The sequence below is a fragment of the Mauremys mutica genome, chromosome 16 (assembly GCF_020497125.1).
Source record: "Mauremys mutica isolate MM-2020 ecotype Southern chromosome 16, ASM2049712v1, whole genome shotgun sequence".
NCBI classification, from domain to species: domain Eukaryota; kingdom Metazoa; phylum Chordata; order Testudines; family Geoemydidae; genus Mauremys; species Mauremys mutica.
Window position 1 is genome coordinate 22,104,064 of NC_059087.1, and position 26,868 is coordinate 22,130,931.

Below are 26,868 nucleotides of genomic sequence, written 5' to 3' on the forward strand. Positions count from 1 at the left end.
ACAGAACTCTTAGGGTATCCATTAACTCCTCGCTCTCTGAGACAAAGTGAAGAAAAAAGAAACCCCTTTGTTCCTACGAACAATAGCCAAAAAAGACTTGTGAGAAAGAGAGAAGAGTACAAGAGGCTTTGATGTTACAGTAAGTTACATGCCTCTTGAAAAGGAAACTTAATTTGTCCCATCATACAGCAATATAAGCAGAAGAGGATCTAGTATGCCTGTTTCACTGCTAATGGGCTCAGAGTTTCTGCCAACATGGAAGATAATCTGGGAGCAAGACGGAAATCAAGTTCCCAAATCTTAGTCAACATGTGAGCAGTAGACAAGAGGCATGGCAACTACTCTGCGTTTTGACACAATAAAAAAAGAATACAAAAAAGACAAGTGTCCAGCTGCTCATTTGTTCCTTCCTTCCAAGTCAAATAACAGCATACCTAAAGAGAACCTGGCCACTTAGAAGACGAGAGAAATATCAATATGAACATGTTCAGAGAGATCTAAATTAATTATTGATTCATGGAAATCAGGACATTTGATTCATACAAGGTGAACAATACTCCGAAGACACCTGAGCTGTGACATCTGATTTCATCTTAGGACAAAGAAAGAAAAATGTACTGTTTGTTGGATGAAGGGTAGCACTAAGAAAGGAAGAAAAAGTTGTAAATAATAAGTGAGGAAAGCATTAATATTGGCCTTTCCTCACCTAACAGTATTGCTGGGGTAATTTGTTTACTGACATACACACCATCCTCCAAGACCCAGGGAGGATTTCTCACACAGCTGTGAACACAACAATACAAGGTGATTTCACAGACCTGTAATGGCAGTCAGCTCTGACGCTAAGCTTCCACTCTCTGCAGACAATCCACCATTCCTCCTTCCACTCGCCAAAGGTTTTTTGCAGAATCTTCCGATCATAATGACATCTATACAGTTGAAAGATTTTGAGGATGGGAAGATTTGTAAAAATATCTTAGTCAATAGCAAATACATTTTAAAGGAGACTGGACCTCTCCTTTTTCCAGTATTAGCTGCTTAATCCAACTATGTCTAACTACATAACAAAACTTTGCCCTTCTATACCACATTTAATCTGAGAATCTAAAAGTGCTTTAAGATACAATTAACTGAGCCTCACACAACCCTTGTTAATAATTACCCCTCTTTTAAAATTGAGAAACAAAATACAGAGAGGTTAAGTGACTTGCCCAAGATAACAGTCAGTTGGTGGCAGATCTGGGAATATAACTCATCTCTTGAGCTATGCTTGAGCCTCGAACCATTAGACAACACTCTGCGACATTTACATTTCTAGTCAGTCTTGTTTGGTATTGGTTTGTGTGAATGTTTTTTCCAAAAGCTAACTTTTGTTTTAATTTTTTAAAGTATATTTGTAACTAATTTGTATTATAGGTTTATATTTCTCTGAAATATACCCACTGTGCTCCATGAAACAAATTATTCTGAATTTAAAATTCCAAAAAGGGATGATTAAGAACCTTAGATAACATTATTTCTACATGCACCATGTGCTATTAGTGGGGCTGCTTATCCACCTTTAGTTGCCATGTACAAAGGTTTATGAATGAGCTACTGCCTCTAAGTTTATTTACCTAATCCTTTAGCACAAGCCATAAAGGTCTTTCCTTTTAGATCTAGAGATCCTGGGTTCAATTCCCACAGATAACCAGGCCAGCAGATGGTGTTACATGAACATTCATGTTAATGCTAAACTAATAAAAACTCAGATGGGATGAGATTTTGAACTAAGGAACTGGGGCTCAGATGAGGGATTTCAAAGAACAAGATTCTCTATAATTAGAAATAACAATGACCAGTATATCTATTGTCCCTACCTGAGATACCTCAATTCTGATTTCACTTAAACATTACTCTGGGGAAATGATCATTGGCCAAAATGACATCGCTAATATTCTGAAAAATTTAAAGTCGCACTAGGTGCAAATGTGAATAATTTCCTTGTGTTTCTCATCTACGTACATTTTTCATGGAGATTAGGAAAATGGAAAGATCAACTTAAGAACAGGTAACAAACAAATAGAGAGAGATAAGCAAACAATGGGCCCAGTCTTGCAGCCTTTGTTCATGGGAAGAATCCCACTGAGTTAATGGCGCTGTTCAAATGTATAAGGACTGCAGGATCAGGCTCAAAATGACCGCTCTCCCCCCCGAAAAAAAACCAAAAACATATTACATTTCAAAGCTACCTACCCTATCAAACCAAGCTGCTAAGCCATTCCAAGAACTCAAGCAGGAAAAAATGAAAGAGGCATAGGTTATTCTTTCAGATTGACTGAATTGTTAAAACAACTGGAGGGTAGTGAACCATGGCAATGTGGGATTTGGGCAGACCTGGCACTATCAGTGGGGCAAAAGGGACATTTTGTTCCCCCAAATCATCTTCAAGAGGCCCCAAATTATTGTCAGAAAGGCCAAAATATGTACAATATGTACAGCCTTCATCCTTTATTTAAATTATCAATCATAGCAAAATACTGACACAGTAGCCAAATTTCATTTTTTAATTTTTAACATCCAAGACTTTCCAGGGATCTAACTACCTCCTTGGAAAGTTATGCACTTTAAAATAACAACATTCAAAGGCCCAAAAATATCCACTTGCCTCCCCCAATAATGTGACCCTAGACCAGGTCCTGGATTTGGGAACAATATTTTTTAATTTAAAATAAAGTTATTTTGGTTTAATTTAGCTGGCTGAGTTCTAGATTTCAAAAAGGGCATTTTCACTCATTCACCAGACTTCTTATACTGGATCTGCACATTGCCAAGCAAGTAATTCACACACAATATGTGGGAGGAAAAGGGGAAGAGTTCTATTCTGGCTCACAGGACAATTCGTGTTCACCAGCTAATACAGTCTTGGTAAGAATCTATATTCCTCATAGTGGAATGAAATGGGATGACTTAGGGCCTGATCTAACTCATACTGAAGTCAATGCAGGTCTTCCACTGTCTTCAATGGGAACTGGATTATGCCCGTAGAGCAAGGACAAGCAAGAGTGGACACACAAATTAAAGCAAAATAGGAAGAAATTCCAAGAGAGTGTTGCTTTTTCAGTAGTGATTTAAAACCAAATTGTAGAAGCTCCATTGCTGTAGCAGTTCAAAGATCAAATACACAAAGCATTTGTGAATACACATTAAGAATAGCCTTGTATACTGCAGGATGAAGTGAACTAAATGATCTTGGGTCGTTCCCACCTTTACTGTCTATAATATTCTAATTTTAAAAAACGTATACAATGAAAATGAAAGGCCAAATTCTACTCTCAGTTTCATTGGTGTAAATCCCACAAATCAGCACTGAAACCAATAATTTGGCCACAATTATTTAAGAATAATATTCAGAGGCAGATCTCAAATAATTTCAAAGGGCATCTGCAAATATTTTCCTGCAAAGCAGGTATCCCTTTGCTTAGCTATACAAATTCTCAGCCACGTCAAGGTAGAATCTTACTACTTGGAGTGTCGATTACCTAGCTTTGGAAGGAAGAACTTGTCCAAATGTCTTTTTCACCCACAAATAGAGGAACTTCCTGGCCAGATGCCTGGAAGACAAACACAGGTTAGTTGCCTTTCTGCATTTTTGTACTCCATCTCTTAATTCCAGGCAATGGTTTTGGAGACTCAGAAGCTTGATACATAATAACTACAATACACAACACTAAGGTCCCAATCCTTATACACACATTTTACTTTAACCGTCTGAGTTGTCCCATTAACTTAGGCATGTGTACCACTGCAAGACCAGGGACACACTTAGCTGGGAAATCCATGTAGACAAGATGTCTCCTCCTCTGGAACCTATTTACACCTAATGATACTAAATAACAATGATGGTTGCTTAATTGGGATGCTGTCAGGTGATTTAATGAAGCTTAGGCCCTTCTGTGTTTCATTTGCATGGTGACTCTATCTGATCCCATAACAGAATGGCTTTTTCTAAACAATTTGTAGAGTGGGCCTTAAGATCACAGAACTAAGAGCTAAAATGCCTGGCTAGAGTCCTGTAATTCTATTCGTATGCATCTTGTTCACTACTAGTTATTTACATTGTCCTACAGGAGGAACAGCAAAAGATATCAAACTCTTCATAAAGCAAACCATTCAAAATACAGAATCAGCCACAGTGAGAAGGACACTCATAGTACTACTTTGTATTTAGCAAGCACCTTTCCCCTGGAAATCAAAAACAGTGGGTATTATTAGTCCTATTTAACAGATGGAGAAACTGAGTCACAAAAAGGATAAATGACTTTTCCAAGGTCACTTTGCAAATCAATGGCAAATACGAGAGTAAAACCCAGGTCTCGTGACTTCCAGTCCCCTGTTCTAACCACTAGAAAATGCTGCCTTCCTTAGTAGGATTAAAAAAACAAAACATACAGAGCACAGCTTTCACTATCACCTGATACGGAGTTCTTTTAACCTCCCACCTCGGTTCCAGGTGTATGTGACCCGACATGGAACCAGATGACTCCCATTCCAACACTGATTCCCACCAGGCCGGAGAGTAACAGATCGTCCAAATCCATGGACTTTGGGAGTATGCAATTTCTGAGCTGCATCTGTCTTGAAAGATCTTAAACTTAAAAGGAAAGAGAAAAAGAAATATCACTTGTAAGGTCAGATTCACAGTTAGCAGATGTTAGTGTCTATGTGACCTCATCCATACAAAAGTATCACACTAAAAATCACATATAAAGTTAACACCTGCAGGCAGTATTTTTAAAAGTTTCATTTGATTAATTTTCATGCTCAGTAAACTGTCTCCTGAAATTTCTCAGCCATTCCCCAAAAGTTGCAGTAACACATGGTGATGGGAGCACAGTGGTCCAAGTGAAATCATCCCATTAATATTTCCTCTTTCTTTTAAAGGTGACATGGAAAAGAAAGAACGTTGGTTTGTGTTCTCTTTCACTTCGTTAATATTTATAAAGACCTGAAACTTTTGTGCAGGTGGGTTTAAACTTCTTGTTCTGCTTATTTTTTACCTTCTGAATAAAATAATAATATTACCACCTAGTACTTTCTTACCTATTTTTGCTGAAAGATTCGTACTAGAGTACTGAAGTGGGAGCTTTCTCAACCTTCAGCTAAAGGGCAAGAAGTATTTAATCTTTCACATAAAAATCCTTTCTCCTAGCTGTGTGCAGACATGTGAGCTAAATATGTTTTTCTTAAATAATTAAATACTACTACTACTAATATTAATAATAGTTTTAAGAAATCTGACTAAAAATCCCTTCCTGTCTCTTAGTACTTGTGATGTCACAGTCCTATTAATTCTCCAGTGTTCCATATAGTCTTGCAGGAAAGATGGGGCAGATGAGACCTGAATTTCTGAATTGAAAAACAAGCAGGACAAAAAATGAACTTTTCTGGAAAAAAACAATTTCAGACCTTTATTCATCATAAAGAAGCCAAACTAGGCAAAACATTTTTCCCCGTTGCGGGTCATCTTTAAACAGTCTGTCTTAGTCAAAGTGCAGGTCCCTTCTGAAAAGTGACTTTAAAAATGGTGTTATGGGATTCCATGTTTAACATTCCTGATTGACTTAATGATAACAACCACAATTTAAGACCAGCTACAACTTGTTGAACCAGTTGCCTCCAAGTTTCCTTCCCAGAAGCAAACACCGCCACCACCCTCCAGATTTGAACATTAGAACCATAAACACATTCCTGAGCTCCCCAATAGGCAACAGCGGCTTCATCTTTACAAATAAAGTGGAACAACTTTTGAACGGATGTCTATAAAACATTGTTAATAGCATCTTCTAAGTGAAATACACAGGTAACACAACTTTATTTAGATCCAATGGAGTTGGATTGATAGAAAAACAAAATAATATAACTGCATCCTTTAACATGGGAGTGCCTATCCACCATTCCTCACCTGCCCTTGGATTTTTTCTCCATCTTTCCTCCAATCTTGGGTCCTGTATAATCAAATCCACTACTCTTTCTGCACTGGAATCTCATGTGTTAGCAGTCAAACACCTTTGGACAATATATAAGAATTATTTTGAGTTATTTTTGGTGAATCAGTGGTGCTCATATGACACGTACATTTTGTATAATCTCTCCGGTGCACCCCAACCACTTCTCACGCAAATAAAATAGTACACAAAACTTCTAGATATTCAATCAGTCAGAATGACGGACTGCTGAACATTCACAACCCTCTGATTTTAGTTGATCTCAATGGGTCTATTCAGTGAATAAATGTCCAAATATCATGATTAGGTCCTATATATGCATTTCTAATGTGCCCATCTCCATGACATCTATGTGCTCTACAGACTGGTTTAGTCAAATAATGCAATTGAACTGCTCAGAATTTTTAGTGACACCTGGTCCATATGTATCAGTATCACAAACAATTTGATGTATTTTGTTGATTGCCCCATATACAAAGGAACTGAAAAATATGAAGCATGAAAGAACTTGACAGCTGGATATAAACAGAGCAATCTGATTGGCTGATACGGATGTCACACCATATTGATAATGCCCAGTAAGTACACGTCTAATTTGTTTTCCTTATAATAATAAGCTGCATTTCTTAAAACAGTGAATTTATAGAGGATTATTCTGTTTCTCAGGTGATTAAAGTCAAGGAGCCTTTGGATTTGTGCTTTAAGGAACCATCAAATCATGCCAGACACATCATACTTACTGTGACTTATTGCTCTTTGAAAAAACGACTTTCTTAAAGCAGAGCAAATGATCTTTGTTACAGACTATTAGCTTGGAAAAATTAGGGGTTTTTTGTGGTTTTTTTGCCTCCTTAGAATGGGCACTTTGTTTGCTGTTGCTTTTTTGCAATACAAATTTCAAGGCTAATTTTGTCCAGTTTTGATTAACAGAAAAATACCTCCCAGATTGTGACCTTTTATTTCAAATTTTAACTCACAAGGAATAGTGTATGCTAAGTTTATAAACCCCATGGAACTCAACAGTTATGATGAAACACTGAGACACCCTAATGATAACATCAGTCAAGATTACTTAACTCTTGAGACAACAAGGAATGTCTAAATAGAACTCCTGCTATATAACCAAATCCTGGTATTTATATGAACCTAGGTCCCAGTATCTAGACATACTAGTTATGAGCCAAGATACAAGGAAACATAACAGGTGAAACTGCTTCAAACACAAATGAAGAAAATGGAATACCAAATACAACCCCTGATCCTGTAATTAATTCTGTGCAAGTGGATCCCTAGCCAGCACAGAGTCTGACTAAAATTAATTCAGCTCTGAAGCTGCAGGGGTCTGTCTCCACAGAGCACACTGTAGGATTAGGGTCTAAAAGAAAAGTTTCTCTGAGCAAGGCATGAAAGCTTGGAATGAAAGGGACATTAAGGCCCCAATTCTGCAAAGTGATATGAGTGAAGATGGACCCCTGTCCCAATGAAGAGAGTCACTGAAGTCAATGGGGCTCTGCCCACAGTGAACTCCTTGTGGGAACAGGGCTGAAGAATCTAAATATACTAATTTTCAATCAAACTTTCATATTATATATATATATAAAAACACACATACTAAAGAATTACACAGTAATGCTCCAAACCCTTGCAATAAACACAATTAAGATGTTATGTTTGGGGTCCTGGCTGTAACATAATAGTAACCTATCTACTATGAAGATATTTGTATTGTGCTGGTCTCTGTGGTGTTTGTACTTTCCCTGTTTAAAGAGCAGTAAAACATTAATAACAAAACTAGTCTAATGCTTTATATGGACCAGACGGCTCTTGGGAAGGGCAACTTCTCATTTTGAATTCCAATCCCATTCGATTTGTGAGAGTACACAAATCCCCTGTAATCTCTACTTCCCCTGGCACTACAGGGAAGTGTCATAGATTCAGAACAATCCTGTTAATATGGCAGACAGTCCCTGGGAGTCCGGGTTCCTCTAGCCCAGAGTCCAGCATCAGAATCCCCTCACTTTCATGTGCCTTTCTCTTTTCATACCCAGAAAAGGATCTGAAAGGTGGAAGAAGGGAAAGTCATGGCTTCCCAGTCCAACCTCAGCCCTACTGTATTCCTTAGCTGCTTTTACAAGTAACCAGGAACACTTGTGGGATCCCTACGTTTTACAGGAGACCATGTGCAGACTCAGCAGTTCACAGGATGGCTAGACTCCCCAGTTACAAGGCAGAAACCGGGAGGCAGAGTACAACTCACAGTCCCATAACCCACTCCTCCAGCAGCAGGACCAAGATTACCTTGACAGGGGACCAACTCGCTGCTCGATCCACCAGTCTACCAACGGGGGCCTGAGGAAGACTCACTGTCCTAGACCCACCCCCCACAACTGTGGGACAATGGAACCGGGAGGAGAGGGGAACTCACTGCCCTAGAGCCACCCCCCCACACACACACACACAGCTGTAGGACCTGGAGAGGGGGCAACTCACTCCCCTAGAGCCCCCCCCACAAACTACGGGACGGGAGAGGGTCAAACCACTGCCCTAGACCCCTCCCCAAACTACGGGACCGGGAGAGGGTCAAACCACTGCCCTAGAGCCCCCCCCCAGCTCTGTAACTAGGGGGACAATTGACGGCCGGACCGCACCCAGTGGGCAACTCATATCTCTCACAGCAGACACCGTGCGGAACCGGAACCAGCCCGTGTCCCAGCGGCTCCTCCCGCGGAGTCCCCAGCGCAGTCTCCAGGCCCGCCCGGCGCACCGCCTCTATCACCATGGAGACGAGCAGCAGCAGGACCCCAGCCCGTATCTCTGAGCGATGCGGTCCTGCAGCGGCCTCTAGCGCCTGGGAGGGGAATGGGGGCGAAGGAAATATAGCCCAGGCTCATCACGTCCCCTTTGCTTCCTCAGTGCATGGCTATTTGGTATTGTGAACGATAAGGCCCAGCAGCCACGGGGCGAAGGACATGATCTTAAACACCCACGTCCTGCTCTGAGTAACCTCAAACAATCCCATGACACATTCTCTGGGAGCACCACTCAGAGCATGTCCCCACTCCAGCAGCAGGTTAGGGGTGCTATATGTAGCCAGCTAATAGCACTTATAACCCTTCACCTTCAGCACTAGATGAACTGATCCTTACAACACACCTGCAGACCTAACCATTATCCCTCTTTACCTCAGGTACAGAGAGACAAGATCAATCAGCCAATGGCAGAGGTGGGAAGAGAGCACGCGTGACTAAGATGCTCTAGGGACTTTGGGGATGAAAACTGCTATACTAATGTAAGTTATATTATTATTTAGTTATTAGTTGTTATTGGTTTTGAGAGGACAGGTAATTTTGAATGGCTTTCCTTGCTAATAATCTACTTCTTGTGACCAGTGTCCTTTCTTCTAAGCTTGACAATGTCCCTCTCAGACCATTTGCTAAGCTTGATCTCATTTGCCAAGCTCGTTCATGAACCCAGAGATCTCCTGTACTTCAATACGGGCAAAGTTCCCCAGGGTTTCTGCCAAGAGAGAAGCCATCTTCAGTGTCCAAATCAATAATTTTGTGGCCCTGTGCACATTGGCAATTGAGGGAACCTCACCTTCCCTGCCACCAGGTGGATGGGAGGACGAGAGAGGGTGTTGGAGAGCAAGCCTCCCCACACTCACCCTGCAGTGACTTGTGTCTTTTAGTGCTGGTGCAGCTCCCCACTCCTGTTTTTTGGCTCTCTCCACAGTATGTAGGTAGGGCCCTCCACTGACCCCTCATCCCCTTCCTGCCCCACTGTGTGTGTGAGAGAGAAAGTGCATGTGTGTGGTTTGTTTTGGTTTTCCACCAGTGATCAGGGGCCCTCCTGAGGTGGGAGGGCACTGAGTGCCTTTGGTTAATCGGGGCTCACCTTCTATAGCCATCTTCATGACATTGCTTTGAAACTTGCTTTTTAAGCACAAGACATATTAAAGAATGCAGTCCTTATGTAGACAAAATTCCCATTAAAATAAATGTATCTGCATGAGAACTGAAAAATCAAGTCTAAAATCAGCCTAAAAGGGAGTAGTATATCTTGACACAGTATTCCATTGGATTAGTCATCTTTTGCCATAGCTGTAGAAAGAGGAAAATACAGTCCTTCTTATATATTGCTGCTTTATGAAGTGTGTGGCTATCTCCTGATTTCTAAGGTGTTATAAGAAGTTACAAAATAGCATTTTAGCTTAGAATGCAGGGATATTTACAAAAGCTACAGTTAAACTAAACAAGTTTGCAATCAAAGTGTGTATCTAAAATATTTTACAAAGTAAACAAAAAAAGATCCACGGATACCTGTTAGTTATCTATTCTAATCGTGTATTTGTTCCAGTCCTTCTTCCTCATTACATGTTTTTTCTTATAGAAAGCTGACTTGAATAGAATTTCTGCTAAGAAATTCAGCAGGACTCCAGTTCCTGAATATGTTGTACATTCACCATTATTTAAAAAATTCTAAATCTATATGCATAATAATAAATTAATCTTTGTACATAGACAGTCATTAAAGAAAACCCTGGTTAAACTGTTCTTTTTAGATTAAATGCTTAGTTATTTTAAAGTTCACAAAAGGTGCCAGTCTATTTGACAGCCCTGGAGAATTTAATCAGACATAATATACCTGAAGCAAACAGCTAAAGTACCAATAATGGCAAGTACCTTGATTATCCTGCCCTAATTTGTAAAATCTATCATGTCTCCCTTCTAACAAATATCCCCCGATTGACTCAGCTTCAGACTTTCCCAACCCTAGAAGTTCTATGTGGTTCCAGATATCTGCCTCAAACCTCACATGTATTAGGCTCTGATCCTGCACTGAGAACTGCACAGCAGGTGGACCCTGACAACTGAGTGGAATCCCAGGAAAGACAATGGGTCTCTGTGCAGACACAGGGTCTACCTACATAGTTTCTCAAAAAGACCTTACTTTATAGTGGGCCTTTCAAAATACTATACCCTGTAGAGATCTTGCTTAACCCTCAAGTATGACAATTGGAGCAGTGCTGAAGAGGTTATCATCCTGCAATAAGCTAATTAAGGTGGACAAAAGGTGGATCAGCCTGGCAAACTTGCTGTACGGGGAAGGTTTCAAGTGGAGTCCATTTTAAATGTTTGTTTAAAGGTATCACTGACTTGTAAGAAATCTTCATATAATATTGTTTAATTCTACAATAAAAATTGATGTGAATGTATTATCTAATATAGACCTTCTGTTTAATTGGAAAATAGTTGAAGATAGTGACTTTTGCCCCAATAATGCAAGTTGCTCCACATAGTCAGATCCCTGTACTTATGTAGAGTTGCCTCAACAGGCCTCCTGTTCTGAAGTTTTCACAATTGGGACCCTAAATGAAGTTCTGTGGACATAGGGGGTCCACTTGCCTGGAGCTCAAGGCCTCAGGTGCTGTTAATTGAATATAGCTTTTAAAAGTTCTATAAACAGGTGTTGGAAATATATTCTCTATTTCTTGCTAATAGCATAGGTGTACCAAGAGAGTAAGAATAAGAACGATTAAGTAATACAGTCCCCTGTTCTTATTTTTCTCCTGTTATTATGTAGACATACCAAGTTTAAAGGATTTGAGAAGGGAAATGCCTAATTTTGGATTGATTTAAAGGGTAGTGTTTAAAACGTGTCTTTGATGAAGAATGATTTTGCAGTGCGTACATGAGTCCCTGGCAGGTGAGTATAGTGCACATGACCCTCTTCCCCCGCAAAAAAACCGCCCCACATACAAACAACAAAAATAACCCTGTGCGGGAACTAAGCACTCGCGCTGCCTAGTAAGTCTCTATCAGTTTGTGTGCACATGGCCCTTAAACCGTACCCCCTCCCCCGCAGCATGGGCTCCATGGGCACCAGCTTCCATCGCAGGGCTGGCCGGTGATAGTGCCTGAGGAGTCCTCGCAGTTCGTCAAACCATCCGTCTCCTATGGGTAGGTCTATAAAAAAAATCGGTACTAGGCCATGATTCACTTTTGAAGTTCGATAGACGGAGGCGAGAAGTCGCCATACGGCGGGGGGCTCTGCTTTTCAGACAGGCATTACAGCCGAGAGCCCCCGGGCCGGACAAGCAGGCCGCGCCTGCGCGGTGGCTATTAAAGGGGTGAGGGGTGGGCTCTAGAAAGCCCCGGTTACGGTGGCTGAGAGGAGACAGAGTGCGAGAGTCGGGCAAATCGGGAGAGGGCGCGCGAGCGAACGAGCGAGCTGGAGAAGGGAACGGAGGGGTGGGGGAGTAGCGGCGGCGCGAGCCGGGGGCGGGCGAGCGGCGGGGCTGGGAGGGAGCCGTGTGTGTGGAGAGCGCGGCGCGGGGCGCTGCTGGGAGGGGGGGAGAGAAGCCGGTCACTAGGGCTAAGTAACGCCGCGGGCGGCGGCAAGGCCTTGCGAGGAGCTGAGCGCTCTGGAGGGGACCTCGTCTTCCGCACAGTGAGTATCCTCTGTACCCGGGGCGGGGGACCCCTACTGCCAGGTGAGACGTTACCTGCGCCGGTGCCTCGGCGCCCCCGCTCGCCACCGGCGTGTTGGTGGCTGGGCCCAGTCAGATAGGGCGGCCCTGGGTCGCCTTTTCTCCGTCCCCATCCCGGACGAGGGCCGCCCCACAAGTCGCAGACCTATCGCTGTGTGCGTCAGGTCACCAATGGGGCAGGTAGAGAGGGAGAGGGGTTGGCACCTGCGCTGGCGGGGCCGGTCTGCCTGGTCTTGCCAGCCATGAGGCTGGGGGCGCCTCTCCGCCTTGTCAGCTGTCTAGGCTTCCCAACCGCCCCTCGCGACGAGGGACAGCCCCTATTTGTTCGTCTCTCTACAATAAGAAGTGCTGCCAAAAGCAGCAAGAAATACCCCCGGTGAATACAAGGCCTGTTAACAACGATATTGATTGTGATAATATTGGGAAGAGAGGTGGGGCAGGGGTGCTAAGAAAACAGCTCCTTATTTTTGAAATAGGGTTGGCAGCCATACAGAAACAGAGGCACTGGCTCCCTGTGTAGGACTCTGTTGGCTCTGCAAGCCATGGCTTGGAGGCCCAGGCCCCTCCATGGTGTGCATTTGGGTCCACTGTCCTGCATGCCCCAGGATGAGGTGCAAGTGGCTGTCATGGCATCTAGGTTGCATAGGCATCTAGGACTTCCCAGCCTGAGGGAGGGGGCTTCCTAGCCAGTCTTTCTCTTTCATTTCATGAACTTCCCTTCTGTACTCTGGTTCTGTCCCTGTGATAATCTCTCTTGTGCTAAAGCTGCTTAAGAGCTGGGTCTCTGAACTACAAAGGTGTCTAGGCTCCTATGATTATTTAAAATTTGTTCTAGAGCTGTTAAGATATTTTACTGCCAGTTGTAGTTTAGGTGCACAAAACAGCTAACACATCAAACAGTAAAAATATATTTTGTGGAATGTACTTTCTTATGTTAAATGTAAATTGATGACAGTTCCATGGGCAGTAAGGAAGGTGTACACCATAAAGCCTTCAGCTGTATTGTCTATTTTATTAACATAATTCTTTTTTTTTTTTTAAATCAGGTCCATAGTCAGGCTTTCAAGTAACCATGGACAAGAGAGGGGCTATAGCAGAAATTGAAAATGGTGACACTTTACTTGACTTGAACAGAATAACAGTAAAATCTCATCGTTACACAAAAGTAAGTTAACTTTTCTTTAAAAATTGTATGAATTCAGTGTTTATGAAACACTTAGATTAAAACTGATCATTTTTGGGGGGGGAGGGAGGAAGACCTGTCCTATGTTCCTCCTAGGCCTTGTCTAGAGTAGAGTTTGAAGGTGTGCTATAGCTATATATTCGCTAGCATCTTTTAAAGGTGTAGTGTAAACAAGGAATGCTGTCTTAAATAGATACTACAGTGAAGTGATGGTGTCCACACAACATGTGCTAAACTGATCAAGTTGAAGCCTGTGCTTGCCCTCCCCTATGCTTTAAAATGTGTGGGCAAACATGTGATGGCTAACACACATGATAGATAACATGTCTTAAATTCTAGTCTGGTCAAGGTCCAAATGCACGTCATACCAAACATGGAGAAGAGTCCTTCTAGGAGGAAGGATAGTGTAGTCTCCTTGGAATATTTAGTTCTCATTTGTATAGCTATATCAAACATGGCTTGTAATACATAAAGTATACTCAGATGCCTTGTGCAGTGAATACAGTTTCAGAACTTATGAAATGAATTCAGTTGTGAAGCAGGGGAAAGCTGAGTCCCTACATAAGACACTAACAGATATTTAAATTTGGAAGAAACTTTCAAGTATTGACACTGTTTTATAGTTATGATGGCTTAAGCTTTATAGTTCTCACCATACTCTTATTGGTTCATGCACTTGCAGACTATCCAATTCTTCTATATTAGAGGTAAACGGGTAGCCCACTTCTGTTAATGTTGGTATTCTGCATTGGCAGCACTGCTGAAATTGTTTGTTTCACTGTGGGAAGACATGAGGAAACTGTTTTGTTAGCTATGGTGATTAGGATTTAACTATGTTGGGTGCTGTGCAAACAGATTAAAAAGATGTTTCCTGCCCTGGAGAGCATACAATCTGAATATAAAACAAATTCCAACAAGTGGATTTAATAGATAAAAGGATGCAATTTCAAGAGAGGCCAAGGGTAACAGATAAGAATGCAGTTACATAGGCTAGATAGTATATGATGTGAGTTGATTCAATTACTCTCTTGAAAATATGTCTAAATTTTAAGATGGACTTTTATTAATCTCCAAGGTTTTTGCTAAATTTACTCATCTCGGTTAAGTGAAAGACTAGCTTCTTTCAGCATGCCTAACACTGACTCATATAATATAAAATACAAACAAAACTTGTACAAAGAGATCCTTGCTTTTTGTTAGACCTGGGCTCCTTTTACCCTCGATTTCCATTGGTTTTACTTGTCTGCAGATCATTATGCTCAGTTATGTATGAAATGTTGTCATTCTTTGTGATGGGAAAGAACATAAAGTGAGGGACTGAAATGTTGGGATGAGGCAGGGTTATTGGTTTTACATCAGTAATGACTCATCAACTGCCAAAACAATTTTTTTTTTAGCAGGGAGGTGCAATTAAGCTGCTTAAATTTTGTGCATGTCTTCCCCTCAATGTTTAGTTCTGCCAGTGTGCCCAGTCCCCTTTGCTGTTCCCTTTCTCAGTAGTTTTGAGATGGCCTGTATGGGGGGGCAGAGTGCAAAGCATAGTGGTTTTCTCTAAAACTGAGTACTGTATGTAGCTTCCTTCAGATTCTGGTAGATGCATATAATTTGTTGGGCTTGAGGTGGCTGATAGTCAACAAGGTACAACTTGTCCAAAAGCTAAATGTGTGCCTCTGCCTTGCTCCCGGTTCCTACTGGCATGGGAAACAAAGATCCAAGCTTGGTCCTGAATCCTGATGTGTGGGACCTAGACTGCTAATGCCCTGGAGTTTCACTCCTCTGCCCCAGGAGTGTGCTGCCACTGCTTCTGCATTCCCAGCACCAAAAATAGTAACGATGCAATATTAATTTCTCTGGCATTTCTGTGCCCCTCACTTTGATCAGGATGCAGTTGTTAAACTAATGGCAAGATACTTCTAGTCTCATTCAACTGATCTTGCAGTTTTAAGTGGCGATTGACTTCTGTCCTCACAAAGTGAGGAAATGGTAAATTACAAGAGACTTTAACCCATTTAAAAATCTTAAGTTATCTGTTCTCTGAAGTAAAAGGATTTGTTCTAGGGTTTAGCTTGTTACCAGAGCACCTTAAATCCAGGTAAAAAGCATAATATGAAGCAAATCACCAGGTTCCAAACTAGTCTGAACCACTGATGGTCCAGAACACTTAGTGGTGGTTTGTGGAGAATGGCTATTTATTCTAGTTTCCAGCTGCTAGGAGCATAGTTTAATGTGATTTAATATCTGCCATGTAAACAGTCACTGCAAGCCCATTACATAATTACAAATGGGAGGGCCGCATGGTGACAAGTGGGAGGGCAGTTGGTCCACACATCATAAAAGCTTGCAAACCCTTTGATCTAATTTTTTTTCAAAAGGTGACCAGTGTAAGTTTTAAAACTAAAATGTAGTTTTTTAGCAATACTTAACACTTAAAATTTGTGTTCCAAGTGCTGTGCAGATAATAATCCTCACCATCACTAACAGAAGTGTAAGTAGTATTCCTGCTTTATAAATAAAGGAACTGAGGCAGAGATGAAATTGCATTTCAAAGGCTGCATAGTCAGTCACTGAAAGAGCCTGGTCTAGAACACACATGCTCCTGACTACCAACCCAAGGCTCATTATTATAGCTTATGGTGTCTCATGCTTTGTCTAAACCAGTAAACTAAGTAGCTGCTTTTGAACTTTGCATTCATAGAGAACTTGGCAAACTCGTACTGTTCAGGCCTGGTCTACACTTAAAATTTAATTGTGGATTTTTTTTGCACCCCTGAGCAGCATAACTATGTTGACCTAACATCTAGTGTAGATGCAGCAAAGTTGACTGAAGACTGCTTCCATTGACCTAGCTACTGTTGCTCAGGGAAGTGGTGTTCCTGCACTCATGGAAAAAACCCTTCTGTTGATGTAGGCTGGATCTACACTACAGGATTATGCTAGCATAGCGGTGGTGCTATATAGTTGTATGTTGCTATGGATGTTACCCAGTAGGCTAGACAGTCTTTAGTTGATATCAGCTTTAGATATCAAGTTGTATATTTTGGATCTTGCTGTGCTCAAATCTTCATTTTTAGGTGAATAAGGTGTTAACTTTACAGCCCCAGGTGTGTTTTGGTATTTCTAATTTGCTTAAACTTAATATTGGCTGTCAGATGGCTCAACGCTTCATTGTCCACACAGACTGCAAATCTTTTTTAAATCCACTCATCACTAACCTCAAGCATATAAAAACATAAGAATGGCCATTTGGGTCAGACCAGTGGTCTGTCTAGTATCCAGTCTTCCGTCAGGGGCCTGTGGCACATGTTTCATAGAGAATGAACTGAATAGGTCAATTATCAAGTGATCCATCCCCTGTCATCCAAGCCCAGCTTCTGGCAGTCAGAGGTTTAGGGACACCAGGGTGTGCAGTTGCATCTCTAACCATCTTGGCTAATAGTATTTATGGAGCTATGCTACATGATCTTATCAAATTATTTTTTTGAACCTAGTTACACTAGTGGCCTTCACAACATCTCCTGCAATAAGTTCCCTAGGTTGACTGATTGGATTGTGTGAAGAAGCACTGAATCATTAGATGCTAGGGAGAAGTTTCCTTTTCAGGCTAGCTTGGTGCTGCATGTCCTGGCTACTGCTAGGATCTCTTATTCTTCTGGCTCCTTGCTGCTTGGTACTATCAGTTTGTCTCCCTGATTCCTGAACTAAAACAACTTGGGAAGGAGTAAGGTTAATCAGAAACCAACACTGTCAGTGCCTCAGTGATGTAAATTGCTGTCCAAAGAACTGATGCTGCTCCTTTGTGCTTTAAATGGAGAAAATCGGAAAGATGATAGCTGGTCTTCTAGTTTATCTTAAAGGTAACTTCAGAAATTGTGCTGTAGACTGTTTTCTTTTTTTAGCCTAATATTAAAGTGGAAAGACTTAAATGTGTGGCATATATTCATTCTACCCAATGCTGAATTATGAATAACTACTGTACAATATTCACTTCTAATATAAACAATATATCTAGAGAGGACTTGGTGCTGTTTAGAGGAATGACCAGGTTTAGAGTTAAGATCTTCCAAATTTTAATCCCAGCTATGCCTCCATTTAATCATTAAAATTGGGATAAAGCTTGTCTGCTTCACAAGAGTAATTGTTTAGTAAATCTTTTCACAGCATTTTGAACATAAAATTATAACTGTAAACCTAGCATGAAAATTACTTTTCTGCCTTTTTACAATCACTAATGTTTGCCCCCGCAGGTAAATGAGTAAAATTTTGGAAAGCTGTTATTAAAAACACTTACTTTCTAATGTACTGTACTTGCTGTAGTCACACAAGTTTCACAACATGCTGTAACTAACTAAGAACATATGGAAGAACCTGGAAACAAGTTGTAGGTCCACATGAAGGAAAGGCATCTAGTGTCAACTGTAACCTTGTTTCTGGATGAGTAAAACTATCCCTTTAAGTTTAGATGATGATCTAGCCCTGTGTGACTGGAATAGTTGTGAAATGTGTGAAAACAGCTACAGTTAAACATTGCAAAAATTAAACATTTGAAGAGTAATAGGCTAAAAAATTTAGCTTTATTTTTAGGTGGCATATAGCAGCACAACTTGAAATTTTATGTGGAAGCAAGGAATACACTGAGGAATTGCCTAATAACTGAATGAGTAAAAATTCACTTGCCATGCACTCAGTCTTTCCCTTCAGACTTTTTTTAGCATTTAATTTTCTTTCAAACATTCAATACTAAAAATCTGAAGGCCAGGGTTCTTCATTTCACAATTCTCAAATGTGGTTTAGAACAGCTCTGGGGTTCCAGAACATGTAGTATTCATTGTGACACTCTCTCCCTTTTTTCAGAGTAAACTATCTACTTGCCCATTAACTGTCAAACGTTTAACTAGTAAAAAGAGCTCCTCTTGACTTCTCAGGCCATGTCCACCCTGGAGTGCCTATGTCAGAGTTTCTGCCAGTGTACAAGCACACACACACACACCCTCCCCCGGTCCCCCCTCCCATCCCCGGCAAACAACATTGTCTATGCTGACAGAAGCACTCTTCTGTTAATTAGCTTAATCTGTGCTGGGGGTTTTGCCAGTGTATTTGTGCTGCCCACGGGTATGGATATTTTTCCACACATTTGACATAACTTAAACCAACACAACTAAGAGTAGACCTAGCCTCTGAGCCTATGTCAAGAAAAAGTCCGTCTTGTGCATTACTTTAATACCTTAAATCTAGATTAAAAATAGTCTTTTATCAAATAGTCTGTTTGAAAAATCTATTTGATTTTCTGTGGAGTACCAGAATCCTACTTTAAATAGATGAAATCCTGTGACCATTCTGGCCATTCAGTTAACCTAGTATCCTTGTGCTGGCCCAAATATTGGGTTGATCAAGACAATGGGAGGTGTGGTGATACGCATTCATGAATGGGTTAGTTTTAAGCAAATTCTGTGCAACTTGAGTGGCCTGTGTTGCTAGTACCTATTTTTCAATTAACTTGGTCCACAGAGTAAATTCAGACTTCTGTCCTCTTCTCCCTCTGCTTATCTTTGATTATAATTAGTTGTTCTATCTCTGCTAAAGGGAATTTTTGGAATACTCCTAGTAGATAATGGACTTAAACCTTTAGTACAAACTTTAAAAGTTGCTATCTCTTGCTTCTAGCATTCCTGTATAATCTGGGCTGTAAAAATTAACTTTGGTGGATTTACTTGCAAAATGCAGACTAAAATAAAATAAATTAAAGTAGATTCAGTACAATTTGGAGCGGGGGGGGGATGATGAACTGAAATGCAAAAGTATTTGTGTAGGCTAAAACCCAAATATCTAAACATTTAAAAAAAAAAAATTCCATCAAACACAGATGAGCTGCCCAAGAGTGAGTAAGGCAGTTAGAGCTATCAAGCTGCCTTAGCTAGTATGTTAAAGATATCCTTGCTAACAACAAGAACAGGGTGGATTTGATTTAAATCAAATTGATTTAAATCACTAGTCAGGAAGTCTCAATTTAATCATGGATTTCTACATAAAAGTGCATTCTGGTTGGTTGTTACCAACCTGAAGATCCTGCATGTTCAGACATGTTCCTTTAATCTTCAACACAGCTTCCTCCTGAGAAGGAACACTTCTCATGATGTTTCATTTGGGCAACCAGGCCTTGCATTTCTTTGTTGCACTGTTTGCATTTTGCACACATGCCTGTCTTACCCACAGGTAGAGGAACTTCATTAAAATATTCCCAAACTGGGTCTCTTTTATGGCCTGCTGTCATTATAGGTTTTCCCTTCTAGTGAGATAATGGTATGGTAGATCTCCAATCAATGAAGACTACACTCAGAAATACCTCAAGACTTCTGGAATATGCTGCTCAAACAGTTTTGCTCTTGTTTCTACTGCCTGTCCCTCCCTTCTCGCATTATCTCCAGACTTCTTCTCCTTGTCCAGATCTGTTCCGCCCCAACAATCTTCTATTCATTGAACTGCTTGAAACTTTGCACTTTTAGAGAGAAGTAAAGGATTGACTCTGTGTACACAACTTTGCAGAGGGACAATAGGGTTGAGGTCTGTTGTTTCTCACCTATTTATTTAAAAACATTTTTGCTGTTAACAGCAAAAATGTTTTTAATCTCCAGAGAGACAAATCCACAATTTGAGAACTGCAAAACTAAGCATCTCTGATGGTATCTTCTAGACTGAGCACTGAGTCCCATTGGCTATCTAGAAAGATTAACCTAAATAATCTATACAGAAGCCCCTGGAACTCCATAAGATTGGGTCCCTAATCCATGAACTATTGGAACTCATTTACAAAACTTTTCCTAAACATTACATGAAATATTCTCATACTATAGAATTAGAATGTATAATCTGTATTCCATGATGAGATCTTTGAGTTAGTGATCCTAATTAAAACTATCTTTAGATAGTTTTTTTTTTTCCCCTCAAAGCATTTTATCAAAAAAAATTTGGTTTAAATAAAAAAATTGGATTTTTTTCATCTTTATTTGAAAAAAATCATTGATTTTTTTTAATCCACCTTGAACAAGAATGTTTTGTCCCTCTTCCTCCCCTCCCCCAAAAAATACAGAACACTGAAACTCTTCCAGTATTTTTGATCTCTACTAAGAATTTAGAACTGTCTCAAATTTGTTTCCAGGATATTTGTACTATTTTAAAAAATCCTTGTATTGTGCTTCAGCAGAGGGATATAACTAGCCTCAAGTTATTAAAGGATTTGCATCTCCCAAATATGTTTCTAGTCCACTTAAAATTAAATGTTTAAGTTTCCTGCAATTAACAAAGTTTCACTGCTACTGCTTGTCTTCGTTAACTTTGAATCCATATGTCCCAAACTCTAATTTTTTTGCTTTATCGTGGGATGTGAATTATTTGCTCCTAGCATCAATAGCACATAATCTGTTTTAAAATAGCTCTGAATCCTCTTCTTCAACTCTTCATGTTAAAATCAGTTCTCTGAACAAATTGTTCAGTCGGCATCATAATGGTCAGAAAGTCATGGTCCCTCAAAGGATAAACAATTTGAGAGTTCCCATTGGATTGGCTTGTGGCAACACTGTACCACCTAATGCTTAAATATCTCATTTGACTCAAGCCCTCCCCAGCATCTAGACAAATCAGTTTGGTCAAGAGCAACAACAAGCTGCATCTGTCACCAAACCTAATGTTATCCTTTGTTTGGGAATGCCATCTGTTAGATATGTCTCATGTTACCTTTCCAGAATACTAAGCTGTCACTTGTGTCCATAGGCAGAGAACCCTTAAATTCCACTGAAACGTCGAATACAGATCTGCATTGATTCTTTATGTATAAAGTATAACTTAAATAAAGGTTTGTGAAGAACAACACAGCAATTGCTGTTTCTACTTTGTCTTGCCTCAAATTGACATAATAATGAATCCTACAAATACCCAAAATAGCTAGTATCTTAGTCTTTTATCAAAGTTCTAATCTATTGGCAATCCATCAAAAGAATGAAGGAATACATAGTTTCTACGTGCATAGTATTGCTTCAGTTAGGGGGCTTTCATTGAACTGAAGTCTAATTTTTCTTGATTCAAAACTCAAAATTGCAATTTTGGTTTGAACTGTGACATCAGTCAAACTTAAATTTTACTAAAAAAAATTTCTATATTAGTTTAGATCTAATCTTAAATTAATCCCTCTATAGTTGAAAGGATCTTATGGCCGTGCAACAGGCCATCTAGATATAGCTTGTGTTGGAAGGATAACAGCACTGTTGCAGCTGAAAGATTCTACCAACAGGTCCATTTTTATTTCAAGTCTTGCAGTAATGGTAGTTGAATTGTTCTTTGAACAAAAAATCAGATCAATATTTTGGGAAAACATTCTGATTATTTAACTTCATCTATATTTAAATAAACCTGTATGCTCTGGAACAAGTTTTGCCTTCTGTTTATATTTTACCCAGGTGAGAGTCAGAACTAACTTGCATCTTTTCCTTTCTAGGAAGAACTCTTGGATATTAAAGAGCGTCCCCACTCTAAACAGAGGCCTTCATGTCTTTCTGAAAAATATGACAGGTATTTTCTGGTCTTAAAATAAACTTGACTTATTTTAACTGGATAATAGATCTTTTTAAAAATTCCACAAGAAAAACCCTTAGGTTCAGAAGTACTTTGTTTGTTAATGCAGTTAAGTCCCCTACCAAGGTTTGTTTTAAGCTAATGCCTTTCAGAAAATAGACATAGGGTGGGGTAGTCTGAGCAAAGTATCTTTCGCTGGTATCTGTACTACTCCTGTGTACGTTTACATGGTGTATAAATTGTAGCAAGAGAAAAATGCACCAGAGGATAACTGTACATATTATAGATGTTACAAGCTTACAAAAACTAGACTTTAGGCAGGGAAACCCTTTTCTTTCACTTAATATTGCCTTTCTCCCTGGTCCCACAGTACCTGCAAAAGGACTTCTCTAAGAATTGAGAACTGTCTAGAGGCAAAGTTGGGTGTACCCAAGTTTAATATAGCTGTCCTAATACATCTGGGTTGAAATCTGAAACATAGCACTACTTGCCACAAAGTTTTGTCAAACTACTTCTGTGAGCCAGATAAGCATCTAGGTAGGATGAGATATATATTTAAGTCCAGGTGTTGATGGTTAGTTTGCCCTTGTCACTACAGTCATTGGTGGACATTATTGAATATTGCCTTTCCTCAGCTGCAAAGACTCCTTTGTATAAATTCCTTATACTGACCTTCTATTGTTCAATACTCCTCAAAATGGCTTAGTTAGTACTTTCACTTATTGCAACATCTAAGGTCTAAAATACAATTAGATTAAACTTAAAGAACACGGCAAACTGAAGCTGAGAACTCCTAAACTGAAGAGTAGGTAAATTTTAAGATAAGACAGTGGTGCATCAAAAAGGAGAATTATTGGGCTTTGAAATTGTTTGCAGTATGAATCAACAACACTTTTTTTTCTTTACTTATTTTTCTTGGCAACATATAGCAATGATGAGTTATGGCATCTTTGATTTCTCATTTCATTCACTTTAAGATTGATGGCACATGCATTTCTGGCTTGTACTATGAATGATTTGCTCAAGAGGGATCTGTATAGTGGTAAGATTAGTGTCTTAACATGTCTCCTAGGCAAATGACAGAATTGTAATTGGTGTGAAAGGAAGCCCTGTTAACATATAACATTGGAAGAGAACAAATCTTATTCTTGGAAGATAAATTGGGAATGGAACCTTCAAGTGTGAACTCGGTTTCATGCTACTTTGCATATTTAGGGGATATACCTGTGCTATCTTTATACTGATATTTGACACAACTCTTCCATATTTTCCTACCTTCATAAAGATATCTAGAATACCATGTAAATAGGCCAGTTTGAGGTAGGAAACTGGATACAGCCTTGAGCTGAAAAGTCAGAAGCACAGATTACTAGTCAGAGTGCAGCCCTTCTAGCTTAAGTATTACTATAATGGATTAGTATCAGAGGGGTAGCTGTGTTAGTCTGAATCTGTAAAAGCGGCAAAGAGTTCTGTGGCACCTTATAGACTAACAAACATATTGGAGCATGACATGCATCCGACAAAGTGGGTATTCACCCACGAAAGCTCATGCTCCAATATGTCTTAGTCTATAAGGTGCCACAGAACTCTTTGCTGCTTATAATGGATTAGTGGCTTAAAGTATATCACTTTATTAAAGATGAGAACACTTTTTTAAAGGGTTTTGTAATTTTATTTGCATAGTGATGGAGTTTGGGACCCTGAGAAATGGCATGCATCTCTGTACCCAAGTTCAGGGCGAACCTCACCAGTGGAAGGGTTCAAAAAAGACTTGGATTCAGATCGGACTTCTCTCATGCGCAGGATAGTTGGTGAGTGCACCTTTTTTACAATATGGGGTGCTCAATAAGAACCTAGGGTAGTGGCAAAATTATTTCCCCCTGGTTTACTGTGGTGGTATGAAACTGAGTGAGGGGAAATGTTAGATACAATCTGAAGGAAAGAGGTCTACAACTACAATTTTAGCAAAATCTCAGTTGCTTTAGCAACAGTGGGAATGCTAGTGCAGACTGGCCATAGTCGTCTTACCACTGTGTAATCACCTTCAAAGAAGGTTCAGACTACCTTGTTCTGTTGTTTCTCTCTTACCCCCCCCCCCCCCCAAAAAAAAAGCACCAGCAGCTGGTCTATCCTAGTGCTCTTACTAGTGGAACTACACTATTGGATTTTCCCTGTAACTGTTTGATGTTAAGGCCTCAAACTTGTTGTCTCTTCCATGAGACACTTGGCATTAAAAGCAATAATTCCTCAATGTCTGTCTGTAAATAAATAAAACCCTTCCATGTTCTAATTTCATGTTCATCTTTTTGGATATCATTCCATCAATATGATAAATTATAATGCTTCACTTCTCATCACACTTTTTGTGGCAGTACTTTGAGGTTAGAAGATTCAAGCAAGGAACTACTTGGAAATGATTATGGCTTTATAGACATTTATTATTATTAAACCATTTTAACTTAAACACTTTGTATTTCTCTAGGTATGGGGAAACATCTGTTTTCAAGTACTTGTAGCTAAAATTTGAGTATATTCCAGTGTTTTACAAATGGGCTCAGTAATTCCACTGGCTACTTGTCAAACTTTCATGTTAATCTGTTCTCAAAGTAACAGCTTCTCTAGAACACTACTCTTCCAATCTGCAGATCCTAGGGAGCGGGTGAAAGAAGATGATTTGGATGTAGTCCTAAGTCCCCAAAGGCGGAGTTTTGGAGGAGGCTGCCATGTGACTGCAGCTGTTAGCTCACGTCGAGCAGGGAGCCCTTTGGAGAAGGAGAATGATGGTGTTCGTGTTATTGGTGGACGTAGGATTGGAAGTGGGAGAATCATGTCTGCCCGCAACTTTGATAAAGACCACCGGGGTGGTGAAAAGGACATACGTGATTCTAGAGATGCAAGGGACAGAGATCGTGAGAGGGACTACAAAGACAAGCGTTTCAGGGTTTGTTCTCATGACCATGTTTTCATAGTAAATTTAATGATGGGGTGGTGGGGTCTCCGCCTAGTCAATGCCTGGTCTTTCAAATGATATCAACTGTGATGGCTTCTGGTGTTGGATTATCTATCTACTAGATGAGTTTGAGATTTTAAACTTCCTTGTTACAGATGTCAGATGGTGCTAACATTATGGCAATAACCTGTGAGTGAAACAGATGACTAAAGAATTTTTGGTTCTGGTACCCCAAAAGTTTCATAGTTCTTGCTCCATCAGAGTAGAACTCTGCCTAGTATATAGTGTTATATGGCTTGAACAGAGTTTTTAGTCTTCTGTAGAAGGTGACATGCTCTTTTGCCACAGTTCTTTAAGAAATCCATTTCATAACTTAACTGGAAGCTGTTTCTTACCCACATTAGGAAGTGACTTGTGCCCTGAAATATGAGCATGTGTATATATCTTCCAAAACTTGTTTTTAATCCTTAGAGCAACTGTGGATATTAATATAGGTGTCCAGTCCTGTTAAGCTCTTTACCTCCATAGTATCTTATGACGGTGAGTTCCACAGGCTAACTGTTCATTGTGTGAAAAAGTATATTCTTTTAGCTGTTAAACTTGCTGCCTTTCAGCTTCACTAAATGTCCTTATGTGTCTAATTGACTATTCTCTTAAGTAGGATAAAAGATTACAATTCTATATAGTTAAGTATCACAGGACTCTAGATTAGGTCTAGCGTTAACATTAAACACATTCTCTCAAGTCATTAATGATTCTGCAATACTAAATTGGGTAGCATTGCAAATACAGCTGACAAAAGTAATGCAGAGGCCCAGAGTCATGGAGAAATAGGCAGAAAAAAATTCTCCTTGGAAGTGGGGAATACAAACTAACACATCTGGGGAACAAGTTTGCATTGTAATATGGCAACAAACAGGGTGGATTTAAAAAAACCCTAAATTAAGTGGGTTTTTTAAACATAGTTAATCGAAAGACAATTTAACTTAACGTTTAAATTTAGCAATCTATTACAATCATTCAAGTTAAACAAAAAATAAGCATGGTTGCTGTCAAGATTTAAAGAGTCAAAATGCTGGACTGGTGAAACTTGCTTGGTAAGCATTGGAACCAGAGTTTGAAGTGCTAAACCAGCTTTTGACAGCAGGAGCTTATGAAGATTCAGAGAACACTTTTTGAGTTCATTCAAGTAGTTCAGTTGAATGACTAGTTGATTCCAAGTTATGAGGAGTTGAAAAAGCAGGGAAGTTAGTTTTTGGTTTTTTTCCAATCTATGAATAAAAACTGGGTGTCAGAGGATGAGATTTACTAGTTAGAAAATGTTTGAAGGAGATTGGGGGTTTTGTTTTTGTTTTGTCACCATCAGCTCAATTTTATAACTAAAGATTATATTTCCATTGTTTAATCAGTTTTAAATGCAAAACACATTTTGATAAACTTTTTGTTATGTATCAGCACACTTGAGCTTTATTTAATAAATTCAATTAAGCATAAACACATTTTAATTTCCATCCAAATACAGCTTAATACAAATAACAGTAAAATTCTTTATCTAATAAACAAGAAATGTTAATGTTCCCTTTTTCTAATGTAATAAGTTATATAACTCTTTAGAGGTATATAGATACCAAATTTAGTGCATAAGCTAGATTTAGTTGCAAATCAGCATGTTTTAATGGCTACCAACCAATGAGAA

At 39.7% G+C, this 26,868-nt stretch overlaps 2 protein-coding genes across 11 annotated transcripts in view; one reads left to right on the forward strand and one right to left on the reverse strand.

The window, feature by feature from the left end:
* Positions 1-14,412, reverse strand: part of SFI1 (SFI1 centrin binding protein) — a 61,799-nt gene extending 47,387 nt beyond the window's left edge. For 2 of the 6 annotated variants that reach the window (XM_044989939.1, XM_044989935.1), the window contains exons 1-5: positions 8,636-8,781; positions 5,945-6,048; positions 4,454-4,633; positions 3,522-3,593; positions 819-929 (exon numbers count right to left, since the gene is read on the reverse strand). In XM_044989939.1, coding sequence (XP_044845874.1) covers positions 819-929; positions 3,522-3,593; positions 4,454-4,633; positions 5,945-6,030 — 449 coding nt within the window. In that variant the 5' untranslated portion in view covers positions 6,031-6,048; positions 8,636-8,781. Of the gene's footprint in view, positions 1-818; positions 930-3,521; positions 3,594-4,453; positions 4,634-5,944; positions 6,049-8,285; positions 8,547-8,635; positions 8,782-14,313 lie in introns of those variants that run through there. The other 4 variants (XM_044989938.1, XM_044989940.1, XM_044989937.1 and 1 more) reach the window with 4 other exon arrangements.
* The window catches only part of EIF4ENIF1 (eukaryotic translation initiation factor 4E nuclear import factor 1), a 41,748-nt gene continuing 23,668 nt past the window's right edge, over positions 8,789-26,868 (forward strand). For 4 of the 5 annotated variants that reach the window (XM_044989941.1, XM_044989943.1, XM_044989945.1 and 1 more), the window contains exons 1-5: positions 12,282-12,437; positions 13,524-13,642; positions 22,146-22,219; positions 23,906-24,033; positions 24,868-25,163. In XM_044989941.1, coding sequence (XP_044845876.1) covers positions 13,550-13,642; positions 22,146-22,219; positions 23,906-24,033; positions 24,868-25,163 — 591 coding nt within the window. In that variant the 5' untranslated portion in view covers positions 12,282-12,437; positions 13,524-13,549. Of the gene's footprint in view, positions 9,058-9,174; positions 9,277-12,281; positions 12,438-13,523; positions 13,643-22,145; positions 22,220-23,905; positions 24,034-24,867; positions 25,164-26,868 lie in introns of those variants that run through there. The other variant, XM_044989942.1, reaches the window with a different exon arrangement.